General features: G+C 43.5%; 1 protein-coding gene across 2 annotated transcripts in view; it reads left to right on the top strand.

Annotated features, from left to right (window-relative positions):
• LOC124615469 (baculoviral IAP repeat-containing protein 6-like) overlaps window positions 1-18,768 on the top strand; it is a 144,836-nt gene that overhangs the window by 100,452 nt on the left and 25,616 nt on the right. For both annotated transcript variants that reach the window (XM_047143382.1, XM_047143383.1), the window contains exon 5: window positions 16,505-16,727. In XM_047143382.1, coding sequence (XP_046999338.1) covers window positions 16,505-16,727 — 223 coding nt within the window. The remainder of the gene's footprint in view (window positions 1-16,504; window positions 16,728-18,768) is intronic.

Here is an 18,768-nt window from a genome sequence, read left to right on the forward strand (position 1 = left end):
CTAATTTATTAGACACTGTTCCTGCATTTTCGTGAGTGTATACTGTAGAGTTCTGTAGCATGTGCCGACAGTCCATTTATCTGGGTAGCTCAGTTTTCTGCAGTCTTTAGTATGGATAAGGACTGTGATTGTTGTGTGTGGGTGCGAGCTGAGTTGGTGGCACTTCGCTCTGAGCTCTAGGCTGTGATGGTTTTGGTTACACAGCTTGAAGCTGTAGTGGGTGGGCACCACTGTTTTGGGCCAGCCGTGGGGAGCCAGCGGATGTCGAGCACGTCGAAGTCCTCCGATCGCTCCTCACCAGTGGCCAACCCAGTTACTGCTCGCAGTCAGGTTGACCCCTCATCCATTGTGGAGTAGAAGGTTGCCCCGGGGCATAGCAGGCAGTGAAAGGTTTCCCAGGTGGCCGCACGTAAGGGCTCCCCAGTGTCTGACCAACAGGTTTCAGCTGCCAACATGAGTAACGTAGAAGTAAATATCCCCAGTGTAGTGAAGCAACTTAAATCTCTTAATAAAAGCAAGTCTTCTGGTCCAGACTGTGTACCAGCTGGGTTCCTTTCAGAGTATGCTGATGCAATAGCTTCATACTTCTGCTTGTGTCTGTATATGTGTGGATGGATATGTGTGTGTGTGCGCGAGTGCATACCCATCCTTTTTTCCCCCTAAGGTAAGTCTTTCCGCTCCCGGGATTGGAATGACTCCTTACCCTCTCCCTTAAAACCCACTTCCTTTCGTCTTTCCCTCTCCTTCCCTCTTTCCTGATGAGGCAACAGTTTGTTGCGAAAGCTTGAATTTCGTGTGTATATATGTGTCTGTTCATGTTTCTATCGACCTGCCAGCACTTTCGTATGGTAAGTCACATCAGCTTTGTTTTTAAATATATTTACTATATACAACTGTTCACTCGACAAAAGATCCATACCCAAAGACTGGAAAGTTGCACGGGTCACACCAATATTCAAGAAAGATAGTAGGAGTAATCCACTAAATTACAGGCCCATATCATTAATGACAATATACAGCAGGATTTTGGAACACATATTGTGTTCAAACATTATGAATTACCTCGAAGAAGACAGGCTATTGACACACAGTCAACGCACATTAGAAAACATCGTTCCTGTGAAACACAACTGACTCTTTACTCGCATGAAGGGTTGAGTGCTATTGCTAAGGGATTTCAAATTGATTCTGCGTTTCTGGATTTCCAAAAGATTTTTGAGACCCTACCAAACAAGTGGCTTGTAGTGAAATTGCATGGTTACAGAATATCATCTGTAATGCAACTGTACTCGTGATTTCCTGTTGGAGAGATCACAGTTCGTAGTAATTGGTGGAAAATCAGAGTAAAACAAAAGTGATCGCTGGCATTCCCCAAGGTAGTGTTATAGGCCCTTTGCTGTTCCATATCTAGATCAATGATTTGGGAAACAATTTGAGATTGTGTGCAGATGGTGCTGTTGTTTATCAACTAGTAAAGTCACCAGAAGATGAAAACAAATTGCAAAATGAATTGACCCTAAATAATGAAAAGTGTGAGGTCATACACATGAGTGCTAAAAGGAATCTGTTAAACTTTGGTTACATGATAAATCAGTCAAACCGAAAGGCCGTAAATTCAACTAAATACTTAGGAAATAATGAACAACTAAAATTGGAAGGAACACACAGGAAATGTTGTTAGGAAGGCAAACCAAAGACTACGTTTTATTGGCAGGACACTTAGAAAATGTAATAGGCCTACTAAAGAGACTGCCTGCACTACACTTGTCCATCTTCTTTTAGAATACTGCTGTGTCACTGAAATGACAGGATTTGGGATGGTCATTATTAAAACAAATCTTGCTCTTTTTTTTTCCCAGGGGAATCTTCTCAAGAAATTCCAATTACCAACTTTCTCTTTCCAATGAAAAAGTATTTTGTTGACGCCGACCTACGTAGGGAAAAATGATCACCGTGATAAAGTATGGGAAATCAGACCGCGTAAGGAAAGATAAAGGTGTTCACTCTATCTGCGTGCTTTGAGATTGAGATTGGAATAATGAGAATTGTAAAGGTTGTTCGATGAACCCTCTGCCAGGCACTTAAATGTGATTTGCAGAGTATCCATGTAGATGTTGAGTGAAGAAACCTGCAACAATCACCATCATATCTTTGCAGTAAGTCCTGCTAAGAACTTGAGAAAATTCTAGTCCTACATAAAATAAAGTGGGTCTAAGGCTTCTAACCAGTTGTTTGTTGACCTTCTAACCAGTTGTTTGTTGACCAATCAGGTGTGGCAGTAGAAAATAGCAAAAGAAAAGCTGAAGTTTTAATATGCATTTGAGAAATTGTACATAAGAGACTCATGGATGATGTAATAATACATCCCTGGTGTAGAGAAACAGCTGAAGGAGTTGTAAGCAAATAAGTCACCACTTCCTGATTGAATGCCAGTTCGCTTATAAAAAGAGTTCTCTACAGCATTGACCCCATACTTACCTTGCATTTATTACAAACTTCTTGCCAAACACGAAGTCCCAAGCAACTGGAAAAAGCACAAGTGACTCCTGTTATAAGTAGGGCAAAAGAACATACCTGCAAAATTACACATAGATATCTTTGACATTGGTTTGCTGCAGAATCCCTGAAAGTATTCTCACTTTGAATACAGTACATTTTCTTGGGGTTTAAAGCTACTGCCCACAAATCAGCACAGTTTTAGAAATCATTGCTCATGTGGAACACAGCTTTCCCTTTTCTCACACGAAATTCTGTGAACTGTTAATAAAAGGCAATGAACAGTGAATAAAAGGCAACAAGCAGATTCCGTATTCTGACATGGTGCCACATTGCTGACTGTTAATGACATTACAAGCATACGGCATAGGTTCCCAGGCATCAGAGTGACTCAGACTTCATAAGCAACAGAACTCGGTATGTTGTCTTTGACAGTGAGTGTTTGTCAGAGACATTGGTATTGTCAGGAGTGTCCAAGGAAAAGTGATAGGACCGCTGTTATTTTCTGTTTACGCAAATTATCTGTCAGACTGACTAAGCAGCAGTCTGCAGGTGTTTGCTGATAATGCTGTGGTATATGGGAAGAAGTCATCGTTGAGCGACAGGAAGAGGATACAGTGTGACTTACACAAAATTTCTACTTGGTGTGATGAATGTTAGCTAGCTCTAAATGCAGAAAAATGTATTTTAATGCAGATTCGTGGGAAAAAGAAACCTAGAGGTTCAGATACGGCATTAGTAGTGTGCTGCTTGACAGTCAAGGCAATTAAATATCGAGGCATAACATTGCAAAGCAGTATGAAATCGAACGAGTGTATGAGGACTGTAGTAGGAAAGGCAAATTATCAAAATCAGTTTATTGGGATAATTTTAGATTTTGTGGCTCATCTATAAAGGAGACAATGTATGGGACAAGAGTGACCCATAGTTCAGTACTGTTAGTGTTTCGGATCTGCATCAGGGTGGATTAAAGGAAGACATAGAAGCAATTCTGAAGCGGGCTGCTAAATTTGTTGCTGATGGGTTCAAACAACACACAAGTATTACATAGATACTTCGAGGAGCATTATTGAGAAGATTGACTGCAGAACAGTTCTGCTGCTGCCAGTGTATGTTTCGTGTAAGGACCATGAAGATAAGGTTACAGAGATAGGTGCTCATGTGGAGGCATATAGATGACGTTTTTCCCTCACTTTATTTGTGAGTGGAATAGGAAAGGAAATGATTGGTAGTGGTACAGTGTACCCTCTCCCTTGCAACATACGGTGGCTTGCAGAGTCTATATATAAGTGTAGATGTGGAAATGGGAGAGTCCCAAAAGATCCTCAGTTTGCCAACACCCTCAGTGACACCTGTGAACCTTTGTTGAGCACTGCAAAAAAAGTCTGTACAGAGACTTACACACACATTCAGCCCCGCCAGGGGCTCACGGTCCTTTCGGGACTACGTGCGTGGCGAGCACAGGGCCCCGAGCTATTGCAGCCTTCCTTCTTTCCCGGGCTGCATTTCCTTTCCCTTCCCCTCTGCCCTCTCCTCTCCCTGCCTTGGTGTCCTCGTTTATGTTGGCCCCGCTATCCTCCTGGTTATTGGTTTTGTTGAGTAATTACCTCATCCTTTTGGCATTCTCTGGTCCCCCTCTGAGGTTTGACCTCCATTACTAAATTTCTATTGCGTAGTGTGAGCCATTTGGGGAAGAGCACCTTACCTAGTGTCCCCAGCGTGTGCCCTCCTAGTTCCTTCCATCTTTTCCTTCACGTTGTTGTCTGATGCTAGGGTACGTAGCTAGCATGATAGCCAGCCTGTGTGGTGCGGTTGATATGTACCCTTTGGATTGAGCCCCCTCAAAACACAGGGATAAAATTTCTGATACCTGAGCTGTGATCTCTTCATGTAAGCCTAGGAGTGGTTGCTTTTCATCCTGGACATTGGAACTCCCAGCAGTGGCCACTGTGCCATTTGGCCCTTGCTGTGGCGCCCATGGGGGATCAGAGTGGGTGGTATCAGGGTGGACGCTATGCAAATGAAATGCGTACGGGTCCAGAATTCTGGCCATTCTTGTACATTCGTCTCTTTGAATGGAAATGATTCTTTTAGTGCTGCTTCTTCTGCCCCTTCGGCCTTCCCTTCCATAGGTACCCCCTGGGAGGAGGATAGGCTCGTTGGCTAGGGGCGAAACCTTTCCTCCCCCCCCCCCCCCCCCCCCCCCCCTCCCTCCCACCTGGTTTGCACCAGGACTGATGGGGATACTTTCACCAATACCAAACCTTTATTTTTTTTGTGGAACAGATTGAAGACAAGTTTGACGAAGTGGACCCTCTGAGCAAGAAGTGGTCAGGTTCGTTGTTTATCAAAACTACTTCAGCTGCCCAGTCTGCGACCCTTTGTACCTGTGACCATCTTGGCACAATTCCTGTGTCCATTACCTCTCACCAGTCTTCGAATATGGTTCAAGGTGTAATTTTACACAGGGATCTCATCCTTCAAACTGATGAGGAACTTCAGGACAATCTAGGACAGCGAGGTGTTCACTTTGTTCAGCGTGTTCAAAAGGGCCCAAAGGACAATCTCATTGATACTCGTGCTTTTATCCTGGCCTTTGGAGGGGATGCCATCCCTGGAAAGGTCAAGATTATGGTTTATCAATGTGACGTGAAGCTGTACATCCCACCACCTATGAGATGTTTTAAGTGCTTGCGTTTTGGACATGTTTTCCCACTGTTTGCAGACCCCTCTCTGTGGTGACTTTGGATGTCCACTCCATAAGGGGAGTTCCTTTGTTGTTGTCCCCCCCCCCCCCCCCAGTGTGTGTCAGTTTTCTTGGCAATCATTCCCCACGTTTGCTCGTAGGGTCCACCTGGACTCTGGGGTCACAGTTTGCAACCTTTATCTCCCTCCTGACAGGACTCTTACACCTGCTGCCTTAACTGCCCTTCTTCAGCAGCTTCCTCCTCCCTTCCTTCTCCTCGGGGATTTTAATGCTCATCATCCCCTGTGGGGCAGTGCATTTCCATCTAGTCGGGGTCTTCTCATAGACCAGTTTCCTGCAGGCGACGACATGTGGCTTCTTAATGATGGGTCCCCTACCCATTTCAGTGCCAGTCATGGTACTTTTTCTGCTATTGATCTTCCTCTTTCTTCTCCCTCCCTCCTCCCTTCATTACACTGGTTGCCACATGATGACCTTTGTGATAATGACCACTCCACCATTGATTCTCTAACTCCCTTCCCACTCCCTGATGGACATGTTACCTCATTCGTCTTTCCAACGCGCCGATCGGCCTCTGTACTACACAGGTCGTTTTTATTCCTTCTTTATCGGGTTGTATTGATGATGTCCTATGTGACGTGTCTGATGTGATTGCTCGTGCTTTCAGCCTTGCTATCCCATGCTCATCTAGACCATTTCGCTGCCGGCAAGTCCCATGGTGGAGTATGGCCATTGCTATTGTCATCTGTGATTGCCGTTAAGCTTTGCAACACCTTAAGAGGCATCCATCTGCTGTCAATCTTATTACCTTTGCCTTCGCGCCAAAGCCCATTACTTAAACAAACTGAGCAAATGGGTGTGTTGGGACTGCTTTGTTTCTTCCATTGGTTCTACTATCCCTCTGTCATGGGTATGGGCTAAACTTTGCTATCTCCAAGGTTGCCATCGGCAGTCTACCCTGACGGGCCTTGCCCTCCTGGATGGCCTTTGCACGGACCCGTTGATTCTCGCAGAACATCTTGCAACCAATTTTGCAACAGCATCAGCATCAACTTCCTATCCGGCTGCTTTCCTTCACCAGAAACATCAGGCCTTATGTTTTACCCCTTGTCAGTCAGATCCTTACAATGAACCTTTTACTGAATGGGAACTTCTTTCCGCACTTCTGCTCGTGATAAGGCCCCTGTCCCAGACTCCATTCGTAACCAGTTGCATCAAAATCTCAGTGCTCCACTATGACATCTTCGGATGCTTAACTGTATTTGGCTCCAGGGTGACACATCCATAATGATGGTGGGCAGAATTGTGGTGAAATATGGCACGAGTGTGTCATCATTAACCCACCTTTTCCCACACACGAGTCAACGCCTTGATATTTGGAGGGAGATTTTAGGCACCTTAGAGCCTAAATCAAAGTTCTATGTTGCAATGGGAGGCAGTGAAGGGGTTTTGAAAAAGTTGCACTTTAATTATGTTGCACAGTGTATTTAAGATGGGATGTCAAAGGTGCAACAGCAGCTTGCAGCAGTGACAAACCCCACCTGTGGCAAAATGGGCTGCCTGTTCACTCAGGTATATGGCAATGTGACAAAATTTCGTCTGCAGTTGTCGCTGTTTCCCAAGCCCTGGTCCAGGTGCAGCTGCGACACCAGCAGAAAAGGAATGGAGAGAACAGCGGTTAAATTGAATCTGACTTTGAACTATACAGATACAAGAAGAAAATGACACAGTAATATTATCGTATCTCCTCCATTTGATGATGATGATGATGATGATGATGATGATGAACAAGATTAATAGCATTTTTGCCGCATATGACACTGAAGGTTATTATAACATTTTAATTAGCAGGCACCCTGTAAACGACGACCAGAAATTCAGGTCGTATTTTAGATTAGTTTCTGTATATTTTGCACCTTACAGAACAAAAGTGCAACTTGTTCAAGAAACACACACTTCAGCAGAAAAACTCTGTGACGTTAATTTTCTTCTTGCTTATAATCGATCAGCAGTCAAAATTCATCTACCTGTTGCCAGTTTGGAGTTATCGCAGAACGAAACTGATTGATTCTGCTACCGAATTTAATGGAAAAAAAATTTCGTTTCAGTCGACAAAATGAGTAGTTAGTATTCGTATGATTTCTATGCTGTAATAAACATCAGTAAAAACTTCATAGTTGTAGGAGTAGCAGTTTTCAAAGAAGACAACATGTTAGTAAGAACAACAGGATTTTTTTTAGTGATAGTATTTGTATGATTTATGTGCTGTAACAAAACAAATTTCATAGCTGTAGTAGCACCAGTTTTCAAGAAAGGAAACATTTTAATCAGAAAAATAGGAATTTTTATCTGTGTTCACAGAATAACATTCCATTATTAGAGCTACAGAATTTTAACTGAAAACCCTTAAGATGTCTAATATCATGTGAAACAGGACTGAAATGCTATTACTTTAGGGACACGTGGATTCAACAAAATTTAGGCCTGTCCTTAAATTTCCCACAAACACTTTTAACAGCCACATTTATTTTTCGTGGAGGAAAGAACCAGAAACTACTGACGGGGGAAAGTAGTACGCTCAAAATCAAGAAACTTACTTGCTGTCTGCTGTGTTGAACTGTACTCAGGAAAACCTAGTGATCATACAGAACCCATTTCCTTGGCTTCATTGACACATTTGATCCTGTTCCAAGTATTCTTTTATCTTCTATGTCTGACACAAGCCCCTAATGTTTCTCCATATGTTCCTGAAAATATCACTTAAATGGCATGAAATGTAGACTTATTAAAAATAAGTGTACTAATATAATTATCTTTTCTCAGATTTCTAGCAACACAAGAATTTTTCCCATCTCAAGTATTATCCTTCCAACTCACTGCAGAATACATGAGCAGAATTGTAGATGAATTACCTGCAAACTTTCTTCTATTTATTTCCAGTTTCCAGAAGAGAGAAACATTTGTAACAAGCAAAGGAATTTTTGACCAAATGGCAGTTTCCCAGTTGTGGTGATGCTAGAACAAAGAGCCCTTGTACCTACTATGCTTTAAATATAAAGACGCTGATGCCGAGAGACTGACAGAGTATTACCTTCTGTGAGTGTCTCATAGTTTACTTTGTGTAGATATCGTGTGACAACACTAGGTAGAACACGACGACGCAAGGTATAACGTCATAGTTGCACAGCATCTATTGTAGTCCTGGTCACTTGTGCAGTGCCACGATAGCGTCCACACCAGCTGCACATCACAGTCCAAAACTCAAACTGCCCATTCGTGAGCAGGCAGTCCCTTTTGTCACGGGGTTTTCTGTCAGTACCGCAAGCACTTTGGATAACACACATTTAGTGTGGATGTTCTGACAAATGATGTTGCATCCCTATAAATTGTGAAAAAAATCTACTTATACTCTGTTTGGTAGACAACATATGCTGTGGCTCACAAGAATTCTTTTAAACTCGGTATGGTTATTGTTTTCATGCTGCGTCTTGTCCTTTTTCATACACCAGACATGTTTAAGAAAAATTCTCTTTTCAATGGAAATTGTGAACAAAGAACATTATTTATACACTCCTGGAAATTGAAATAAGAACACCGTGAATTCATTGTCCCAGGAAGGGGAAACTTTATTGACACATTCCTGGGGCCAGATACATCACATGATCACACTGACAGAACCACAGGCACATAGACACAGGCAACAGAGCATGCACAATGTCGGCATAGTACAGTGTATATCCACCTTTCGCAGCAATGCAGGCTGCTATTCTCCCATGGAGACGATCGTAGAGATGCTGGATGTAGTCCTGTGGAACGGCTTGCCATGCCATTTCCACCTGGCGCCTCAGTTGGACCAGCGTTCGTGCTGGACGTGCAGACCGCGTGAGACGACGCTTCATCCAGTCCCAAACATGCTCAATGGGGGACAGATCCGGAGATCTTGCTGGCCAGGGTAGTTGACTTACACCTTCTAGAGCATGTTGGGTGGCACGGGATACATGCGGACGTGCATTGTCCTGTTGGAACAGCAAGTTCCCTTGCCAGTCTAGGAATGGTAGAACGATGGGTTCGATGACGGTTTGGATGTACCGTGCACTATTCAGTGTCCCCTCGACGATCACCAGTGGTGTACGGCCAGTGTAGGAGATCGCTCCCCACACCATGATGCCGGGTGTTGGCCCTGTGTGCCTCGGTCGTATGCAGTCCTGATTGTGGCGCTCACCTGCACGGCACCAAACATGCATACGACCATCATTGGCACAAAGGCAGAAGCGACTCTCATCGCTGAAGACGACACGTCTCCATTCGTCCCTCCATTCACGCCTGTCGCGACACCACTGGAAGCGGGCTGCACGATGTTGGGGCGTGAGCGGAAGACGACCTAACGGTGTGCGGGACCGTAGCCCAGCTTCATGGAGACGGTTGCGAATGGTCCTCGCCGATACCCCAGGAGCAACAGTGTCCCTAATTTGCTGGGAAGTGGCGGTGCGGTCCCCTACGGCACTGCGTAGGATCCTACGGTCTTGGCGTGCATCCGTGCGTCGCTGCGGTCCGGTCCCAGGTCGACGAGCACGTGCAGCTTCCGCTGACCACTGGCGACAACATCGATGTACTGTGGAGACCTCACGCCCCCCGTGTTGAGCAATTCGGCGGTACGTCCACCCGGCCTCCCGCATGCCCACTATACGCCCTCGCTCAAAGTCCGTCAACTGCACATATGGTTCACGTCCACGCTGTCGCGGCATGCTACCAGTGTTAAAGACTGCGATGGAGCTCTGTATGCCACGGCAAACTGGCTGACACTGACGGCGGCGGTGCACAAATGCTGCGCAGCTAGCGCCATTCGACGGCCAATACCGCGGTTCCTGGTGTGTCCGCTGTGCCGTGCGTGTGATCATTGCTTGTACAGCCCTCTCACAGTGTCTGGAGCAAGTATGGTGGGTCTGACACACCGGTGTCAATGTGTTCTTTTTTCCATTTCCAGGAGTGTAGTTTCAAATAAAAGTGTCTTGAGTGCCACATATCTTTGAATTTGTAATATACACAGTTTATCAAAAAGAATCATCCGATTTGGTACATCTATATCTTAGAAACTAATAAACGTATACAATGAATTTTGTTTTCTGACGAACAGAAAACTCCAAAGCCACCCCCCACCCCTACCTTTTCATAAGGTTGTTCCCAAATCTGTTGAGTTATAGCTTCCACAGCTGCTATCACACGATGTCTCAGTTCATTCATTGTTCAGGGTGTATACGACCTGGGAGATACGATAATCTGGGAGTTTTTCATTGTTTTCAGTTAATTTTTTGTAATCTTGACTAGTAAGAACAGATACTCTAACAAGAGATATTACTATATCGCGCTACCGCAGGATAATATTGCAGCAATAAAACATGAACTAGAGAAAAAAAAATTGCAAAGGAAATGCACCTTATGCAACAAAACAGTGCTCTTACAAGTGGCTGCCAACAGCAAAATGTGTCAAAGGCTTTAGGGAGACTATGCAATGCTTCTTAACAACAAATTGCCTCTGCTGAGTGTGTCACAACTGTTTACATTTAGATTCGTTTTAGCAGTTACGGACAGGCTCATGTGCATGCACAGTTGAGTTGAGTAGTACCTTTCCCCACTTCTGGCTACAGAAATTTGGTTGTTGCTGTGCAAGCAGCCGCAGCAAGCAACTAGATGCAACTGGGAAAAATTTTACTCCTGCCCCCAACCTGCCAGATTCATGCATGCACATTAGGCCGGGATCTATGGGGTGGGTGAAATTGATATTCTTGAGAGGGGGAAAAACCGTGTTTCAAAAAGCGCCTAGCATCCTGCGCACGTTGGTTTATCGCTTACTCGTATTATTTTGAAACGCATCCCAGTTGGTTTTTGAACACACTATCTAGTATTGCCCAGGTGCGGAAATACTGTAGATCCGGAGCTGATGCGCAAAGCAGTCTGAATTATAGTGGGGAAGTGTGTAATCTCCATGTGACCCGTGTTTACATTTAGTGATTTTGCTGTTTCCTCTTCGTTTACTGCTCTCTCGTCAAATGAGAACGAAACGGATTTCTGTGGCCGGAGCTGTCAAGTGAATTGAAATAAAGTCGCATAATAACAGAAGGCAAAAATACGTTATTACTTTCCAGATTTTATTTCATTTCCACCTTTTCAACAGTCGAGCATTAATCACCTTGCAGAACAATGAAGTTATTTTTGTCGGTTTGCTAAAGAAATTTGGCTTTTATTAATCTTTCCCACTGAGGCAGTCAGTGTATTTGAAACAAAGTTTCAACCGCTCGCTGCGTTTCAAGTGCACATTTTCGTCTTCTAGCAGGTATGGCATTATGCCAGAATTAAGAACCAAACATGAGGCAATAGTACTGGTACTCCAAGAAAATTTACATCCCAAAAACCACACTGAAAAGCTTAATATCAGGTCGAGGCCTACTTAATTTGGAATCTGGACCTGCGTCATCGCAGCTGCACAAGCATGGTGACGCCTGTTATCTGGCACTCTGGCAACTACTGAAACGAACCTGTTTCTAACATGTCGCGGGAAAATATTGCGGATGGTCTTTTGAAAAGCATTACTTTCATAGTAAATTTCCTTTTACGGAAGTTGGACTATGTGCGAGAATGTACGATGAATTTCTTATATCACAGTGTGTTTGACTCATTTAAAATAAACTCTATGGTGATGAGCCATTGAGAGGAATTTTGAGCCCAGAGGATCAGACTTTTATATTGTTATTATGAGCAAATTGATGTAGTACTATGGGAAGCCCTCTCTCCTCTCTGGTAACTAATTTATTTGTGGAAAACTTCAAGGACAAGTCACTGGACTCGGCTAAAAAATTTTGCTGGCACATTTGTGTAATATCCTAAGGTGTAACGTGCGCAAAAAGATCAACATTATATATGAAAGCTTGGCTTCTCTTTCCAGTATGTGAAAGCTTTGTTTTTCTAATAGCAACGCTACGTATATTAATTTAAAACATTAACTTTTCCGGCTTGTGTATTTGCGCTACTTAACGGTGATGTTGCTATTGGCTGAGTACATCACGTTCCCTAAGGTCTGAATATCCGCTGTCATCGACTGGCGAGATCACGAGACATGAGCTTACAAAAGCACACAGCAATCTCAATTTCAGTGGTTCGGAAAGTAACATGCAGTGTGTGGTGGGATTCAAATCTATACTTTCATAATATGAAAATATGCAGTGTACATGTTGCTGCCCATCAAAGATCTTTCCGAAACACGTTTTTTCCCTGAGTTTTGTTTTCTAAAGTGCCAGGAAATTCTACGCCCGTGTATAAAAACGTAACCATTCAAGGGATTTATAAGTTTTACAATTCTGACGAAAATCTAATGTCATTTACCATGGAAAAATGTGTGTTTGCCCAGGAGAAACTGTATTTTTAACTGGAAGATCTGGGGAAATCCGGGAATTTTTTTTTCCTTGTCCGTGTATACATCCTGTTGTTGTTGTTGTTAACAAAAGCACATAAACAGTCTTCTATAAACCCCAACAAGAAACCCCCAGCGTTCAGTAATCTTTTGATTTAAAAATCCCGGCGCTTTCAGATGCTAGTGTCGCGGTGCCCCATCCTGTTGGTAAATGAAGTCATAAGAATCGGTCTCCAACTGTGGGAAAAGAAAGTACAAACAAAATTCTGTGGACTCCGTGTGAAACAATGGCAGACGCGTTTGATGTTGTCTGTGTCACTCAGGCATGGTCAAGTGATTTGCCTTTATTCAAACAATCTGTTTCTTGGATTTTTTTATGCCATTGTATAACGCTCTGTGCTGTAGGGGATCCACACCATACCTAGTACGGAAGTCATGCTGAATAACTATTACAGAGTGTGCTGCACAAAAAGTTGAGCACTAAACTCTTTGTTGACCTAACACCATTTTTACTAGAATTGAAGTGGGTGCACACTGCTAAAACCTAGTGGAAACCATGTAAAATTAGTGTTTGCACCTTCCAACAGTACATTGTTCACACACATATCTCAAATAATGTAATAGTAATCATTTTTTTAAATCCGGTGATTCTTTTTTATACACCCTGTACTGTTGTGTATTCATTAAAACTTGGTTTACTCAGTGCGATAAAATAGGGATCAACACCATACACTTACACAATGGAATTCAGGTATTCGCTAGTTCTAACTGCCCTATGTCTATGACTTTCAAATAGCTTTTTATCAGCTGATTTAGGCAACTACACAGTCAACTGGCATTTTGATTTATTATCTATAGCGATTATGTGGCCGCTACATATTTCACTGATGTTTCCATGCTTCACATACGTAACAATGCATGGTAGTATCTCATACACACATTCTAAGACATGCAGTTCCCAAGGTGCCTATGTATAATTTGAAAATGCAATGGTTTTATGTTTATATCTGTCAGTAATAATGGAGTTGTTCCCTCCCTCCCTCTGGATTATTTAATACAACATTTTTATCACTATTGAATGTCACAAAATTCCAAATCCCACCTGTCAATTACTTGCAAATGAGAGCCCAGCAGAGTGAATGGCTGCTGTGTGATACCTGGGATAGTAACCTTCGTAGCAGTATAGTGTATTTCAAAAAGTCAATCCCACCACAGGGAACCTCTCATTGCAAGTGTTCAGAAATATATTCTGCAAGTATTTGCATGGAGTGTAGCCTTGTGTTAAGTGGAATTTGGACTACAAATGTTACAGAAATTTTAAAATGTAGTAGAAAGTATTGACTCAAATTAAGTAAAAAATAAATTTAAGCCACACTTTCTGTAAAAGAAGAGATTGGTTGATAGGACATACCCTCAAGCATCAAAGCATAGTCATTTGGTAATGGAGGGTATGCAGGCTACAGAAATTGTAGGAGGAGATACAGATATGAGTGCAAATGGATGGAGGTTTCGGTAGTTATTCAAACATGAAGAGACTTCCTGGGGATAGACTAGCATGGAGTGCTACATCAAACCAGTCTTTGGACTTGTAGTATAGGAAGATTCACAAACTTCATCTATACTGTGCAAACCACAGTAAAGTGCATGGCAGAAGGCACGTCCCATTGTACCATTCCATTCAAGTATAGGGCACAGGATGAATGATTGTTTGAATATCACTGTGTGTGCTGTAGCTATTCTAATCTTATCCTCAAGATGCCATGCAAACGATATAATGTGTTGTAGAATATTCCTAGAGTCGTCATTTGAAGCTGGTTCTTGAAACTTTGTTAGTAGACTCTTGGGATGGTTACATCTATCGTGTAGACTCTTCCATTTTGGTTCTTTCATTCTCTCATTGATACTCTTCCTTGGATCAAATAAACCTTTGGCCATTTGTGATGCCCTTATCTGTATATGTTCAGTGTCACCTGTTAGTCCTATTTGGTACGGTTCCCACATACTTCAGCGATATTCTAGGGCTGGTGCAAGAGTGATTTGTGAGCAAACTCCTTTGTAGACTGGTTGCACTTCACCAGTATTCTACCAATACACGAAGTCGACTACCTGCTTTACTCAGGTGGTAGACATCGTAGTAGGTATTCGAAACCTTAACGGAGAATATAATTCAGTTGCTCCATTCGCGGGTGGAACTGAGACACGTGAGAATGCTTCTCTGTGGTCGGACAACAGGACTGCAGGAGATGGTGGGTGACTGGACTCACATATGCAGTGAGGAGCAGTCCCTCTTGAAACATACTTTTGGTCCCAATGAGGCCTTGACAGAGTGTAATTACCATCCCAACCTTGTACAGAAACAGATTTCTGTGCTTTCTTTGCAGTCTGCCATTGCCTCCAAGGTTCCACTGTTCAGCTACAGAGCAGCATTCCCCTTGTGGCTCAGTATCACCCAGGACTGGAGTAACTAAATTACGTTCTCTGACAAGGTTTCAACTATTTTCCATCATGCCCTGAAATGAGTAACACCCTACCCACTATCCTTCCCACCCCTCCTGCAGCAGCATTATGCCACCCACCAAACATGCACAATATTCTTATCCATTCCTACACAACCCGTGCTCCCACCCCCTTGCCTCGTAGCTCATATCCCTGTAATAGACCTAGATGCAAGACCTGTCCAATACATCCTCTCGCCACCACCTACTCTAATCCAGTTATAAACATAACCATCCCATCAAAGGTGGGGCTACCTGTGAAACCAGTCATGTGATCTACAAGCTAAGCTGCAATCATTGTGCCGTGTTTTATGTGGGCTAGACAGCCAACAAGCTGCGTGTCTGCATGAGTGGCCACCAACAAACTGTGGCCAAGAGACGACGACTGCACTGTCACTGAGTACGACGTAACTGCTTCGCAGCCTGTGCCATCTGGATCCTCCCCATCAAAACCAGTGTTACTGAATTTCGCAGGAGGGAGCTCTCCCTGCAACATATCCTACATTCCTGGAACCCTACACTCCTGGAACTTTGTTAGTGTTTGTTCTTATCTATCTAGCCGCTAGCCAGTTCCAACTCCATCACTTCACAGCCATCTACTCCATCAACGCACCCAGTCTTTTTACTTCTCTCATTTTCCGAACCACCCCCCCCCCCCCCCCTCTCTTTCCCAATCCCTCCATTTAATCTTGTGACTGCACCTAGCTGCCGTATCCTCTCCCCAACTCATCCCTGTGTGCTCCGACGAGCAGAACTTTACCATCCCTCACCCCGACCCTGCTATCCCTCTCCCTCCCAACCCAAGTCACCACCTTACTCCCATCCAGTTGCCTCTCCCATCATGTGCTGCTGTTTGTAGTCTCACTTCAGCTGCAAGAGACTCTCTGTGTGTGTGTGTGTGTGTGTGTGTGTGTGTGTGTGTGTGCGTGTGTGTGCGTGCGTGCGCGCTTTTTCAACAAAGGCCTTGTTGGCCGAAAACTCATTTTGTGACAGTCTTTTTGTTGTGCTTATCTGTGACTCAGCATCTCTGCTATTTAGTGAGTAGCAACTATCCTTTCCATATTATTTTTACATTCCATCCTGGATTTTCTATTGTTTGAGAAAGCAAATGTAATACTTAAGAGTTGAATGATGTCATTTGAAGTCTGTGTTAGGAATTGTATGGTTACTTATAAGATTTGTACAGTTTGGTTACTTATAAGATTTGTACAGTTATTTGTAAGATTGTTTTTGTTCTGTTATGTTGTCCTCACCATTTCATCCTCATCACTGGCACACGGCAGCTGAACTTCCCCGTATGGGGTCTCCCGGCTGGCTATGCCATATGATCATTTCATTTCATATTTTTGTTATGTATTTATAAAAAAGGACATGTCGATAACTTTCTTTGCAATGTTTCAGTCCGGAGGGTACACCTTACAGTGGTGGCTGCTTTATATTTGACATATTCCTGCCTATGCAGTATCCTCATGTTCCACCAATGGTGAAGTTATGTACCACAGGAGGTGGTACTGTACGCTTCAATCCAAATCTTTATGCTTGTGGTCGTGTATGTTTATCACTGCTTGGCACTTGGCATGGCTTACAAGGAGAAGCGTGGCTTCCAACATCAACATTGCTTCAGGTTTGTTGTTTCATTATTAATGTAAGACTTTATTATTTCTTACATATACTTAAAAACCTGAGCAACTACTATATTTTGATGAGTTTTCTTTTTGTGAGAAAGATTTGTTCCTCTCCTCCCACCTCCCATTTCTCTTTCACTCCTCTTTCCTTCTCCATCATTCTCCCTCCCCTCCTCCTTCTTCCTTATCATCTACTTTTGTAAGTTTTAGTTTAAATTTATGCAAATCAAGGATAGAACAATTCGTTAACAATAAAAATTGTGCTGTCCATAATTTACTTAAAACTCTCATTTGTAGCAAGCAGTGTTCATTCCCTTGTCTGGGCATGGGATGTAGGTTTTCTGTCGTTTCCATAACTCTCATTAGCTGAAAGCTGTGTTACTTGAGCTGGTCACAGGTATTTTTCTGTCACGTACTCGTGACTGTTGAATTAGTACATTTTGACTCAGTGAATGTCATTTAACTCTGAGATAAGCCTATTGCAGGTGTAATTCTTGAAACTAATGTGGGTTGAATCAGTTTTTTGGAAATCATTGTCCCCGTCTTTTGGATCATGGACCCATGCTGTGTTGCCCACTGAGAATGGAGTAGCCTCGGTGGCAGCTTGTGCCGGCAGCATTCATAGCATGTCCAAGAAGGTGCAGTGAGGACATGAACAAAGCCACTCCATGGGCTGTGGACTTCAGTCAGGGTAGCTCTATATGTTGACAGAAACAGGATGTTAGGTGCAGCATTGGACATAATTTCTTTGTGGCGCATGGTCTTCAGAGTGCAGATAGTGATCCACACAACTGATGGAGGCCAGGTAAAAGTGCATGGTAAAAAGGTGTTGCATACTGTTTCTGACACAGAATTACTTGAAATCATTGGTGGTGAACACTGCCACATTATCTGAAACCAAAGTGTATGAGGCGCCTCAAAGGACAAAGATTTTTTCTAAGGCCATGTTAATAGTGGCAGAAGTGACCTTGGACAAGCAGAGCACAACAGGGAAGTGAGAAAAGGAATTGGTGAAAACAACCACATGGAGCCCAAAAACTGGCCATTGGAATCTAGGTCGATACGCTCCAATAGCCCCACAGTGTTGAGCCATGGAGAGAACCACTAGGATGCACAACATTATGGACCTGATAGTCCAAACATTTGCAGAGACACTCCATCATGTCAGAAGTGTTGAGCCAGAACACATCTTTATGCACGAAATTTTCCGTGTGGGATATGCTTCAGTTGGCGGCGTACTGGATGCACAGCACTTGCACCCACAGAGAGAGGGCAATCAGAATGTGACAGTGCTCCTCGTCCAAGATGCCCAACAGAATCTTGTGTTTTAGGCATAGTGGATTTCACCTTTGCCATTAGTGGTGAAAATCAGGGCCAGGGGATGTCTGGGCTTTGTGTTGCACAAAATGAGTGAGGCAGCATAACATCAGGTCCTTGGGGTGGGGGTGATGGCTGTGTCATTGCATACATCAGCTCAAAAGTTGAAATAGCTGATTGAAGATCAGAATAAAGTGAGAAGCACACCAGTTCATATTGCTCAAAAGCTGGGTCAAATCCCTTAGGTAATCAGGACACAGCAACTGTGTTAATGTATAATGTGATAGTTCATAGAATAGTGGAAAGCAGACAACTACAGTGCCCACTCCTGGAGGCAATGGGCAATCTGGTCTGGTAAGGTGTACTTAGGGCTAAAGGTGGTAATCAACAGTCATTGGTCTTTGACAGGATGAAATTTTTGTCCAGGAAATAACAACTTAAATATCCGGAGTTTCCCCATGGAATAATGGCACCCATGCTGGCCCTCATCATGCTCACTAGCAGGTGCAGGTAATGTAGGCTATGCACTAGACAGCTGTATTGTACATGCTCTACATATGTGTGAGCTGATCAGCCACCCTTGACCACATCTCAGATGCAAGGACTGCCCATGTGTCAACCATTTGCCCACCCCAGCCATGTTGTGCCCAGGCCTGCCAAACTGTTCCAGGGAGGGCATGTGAGGTGAAACAGCAGAGCGTAGGTGACAGCAAGGGCATCTCA

The sequence above is a fragment of the Schistocerca americana genome, chromosome 5, assembly GCF_021461395.2.
Source record: "Schistocerca americana isolate TAMUIC-IGC-003095 chromosome 5, iqSchAmer2.1, whole genome shotgun sequence".
Classification (NCBI taxonomy): Eukaryota; Metazoa; Arthropoda; class Insecta; order Orthoptera; family Acrididae; genus Schistocerca; species Schistocerca americana.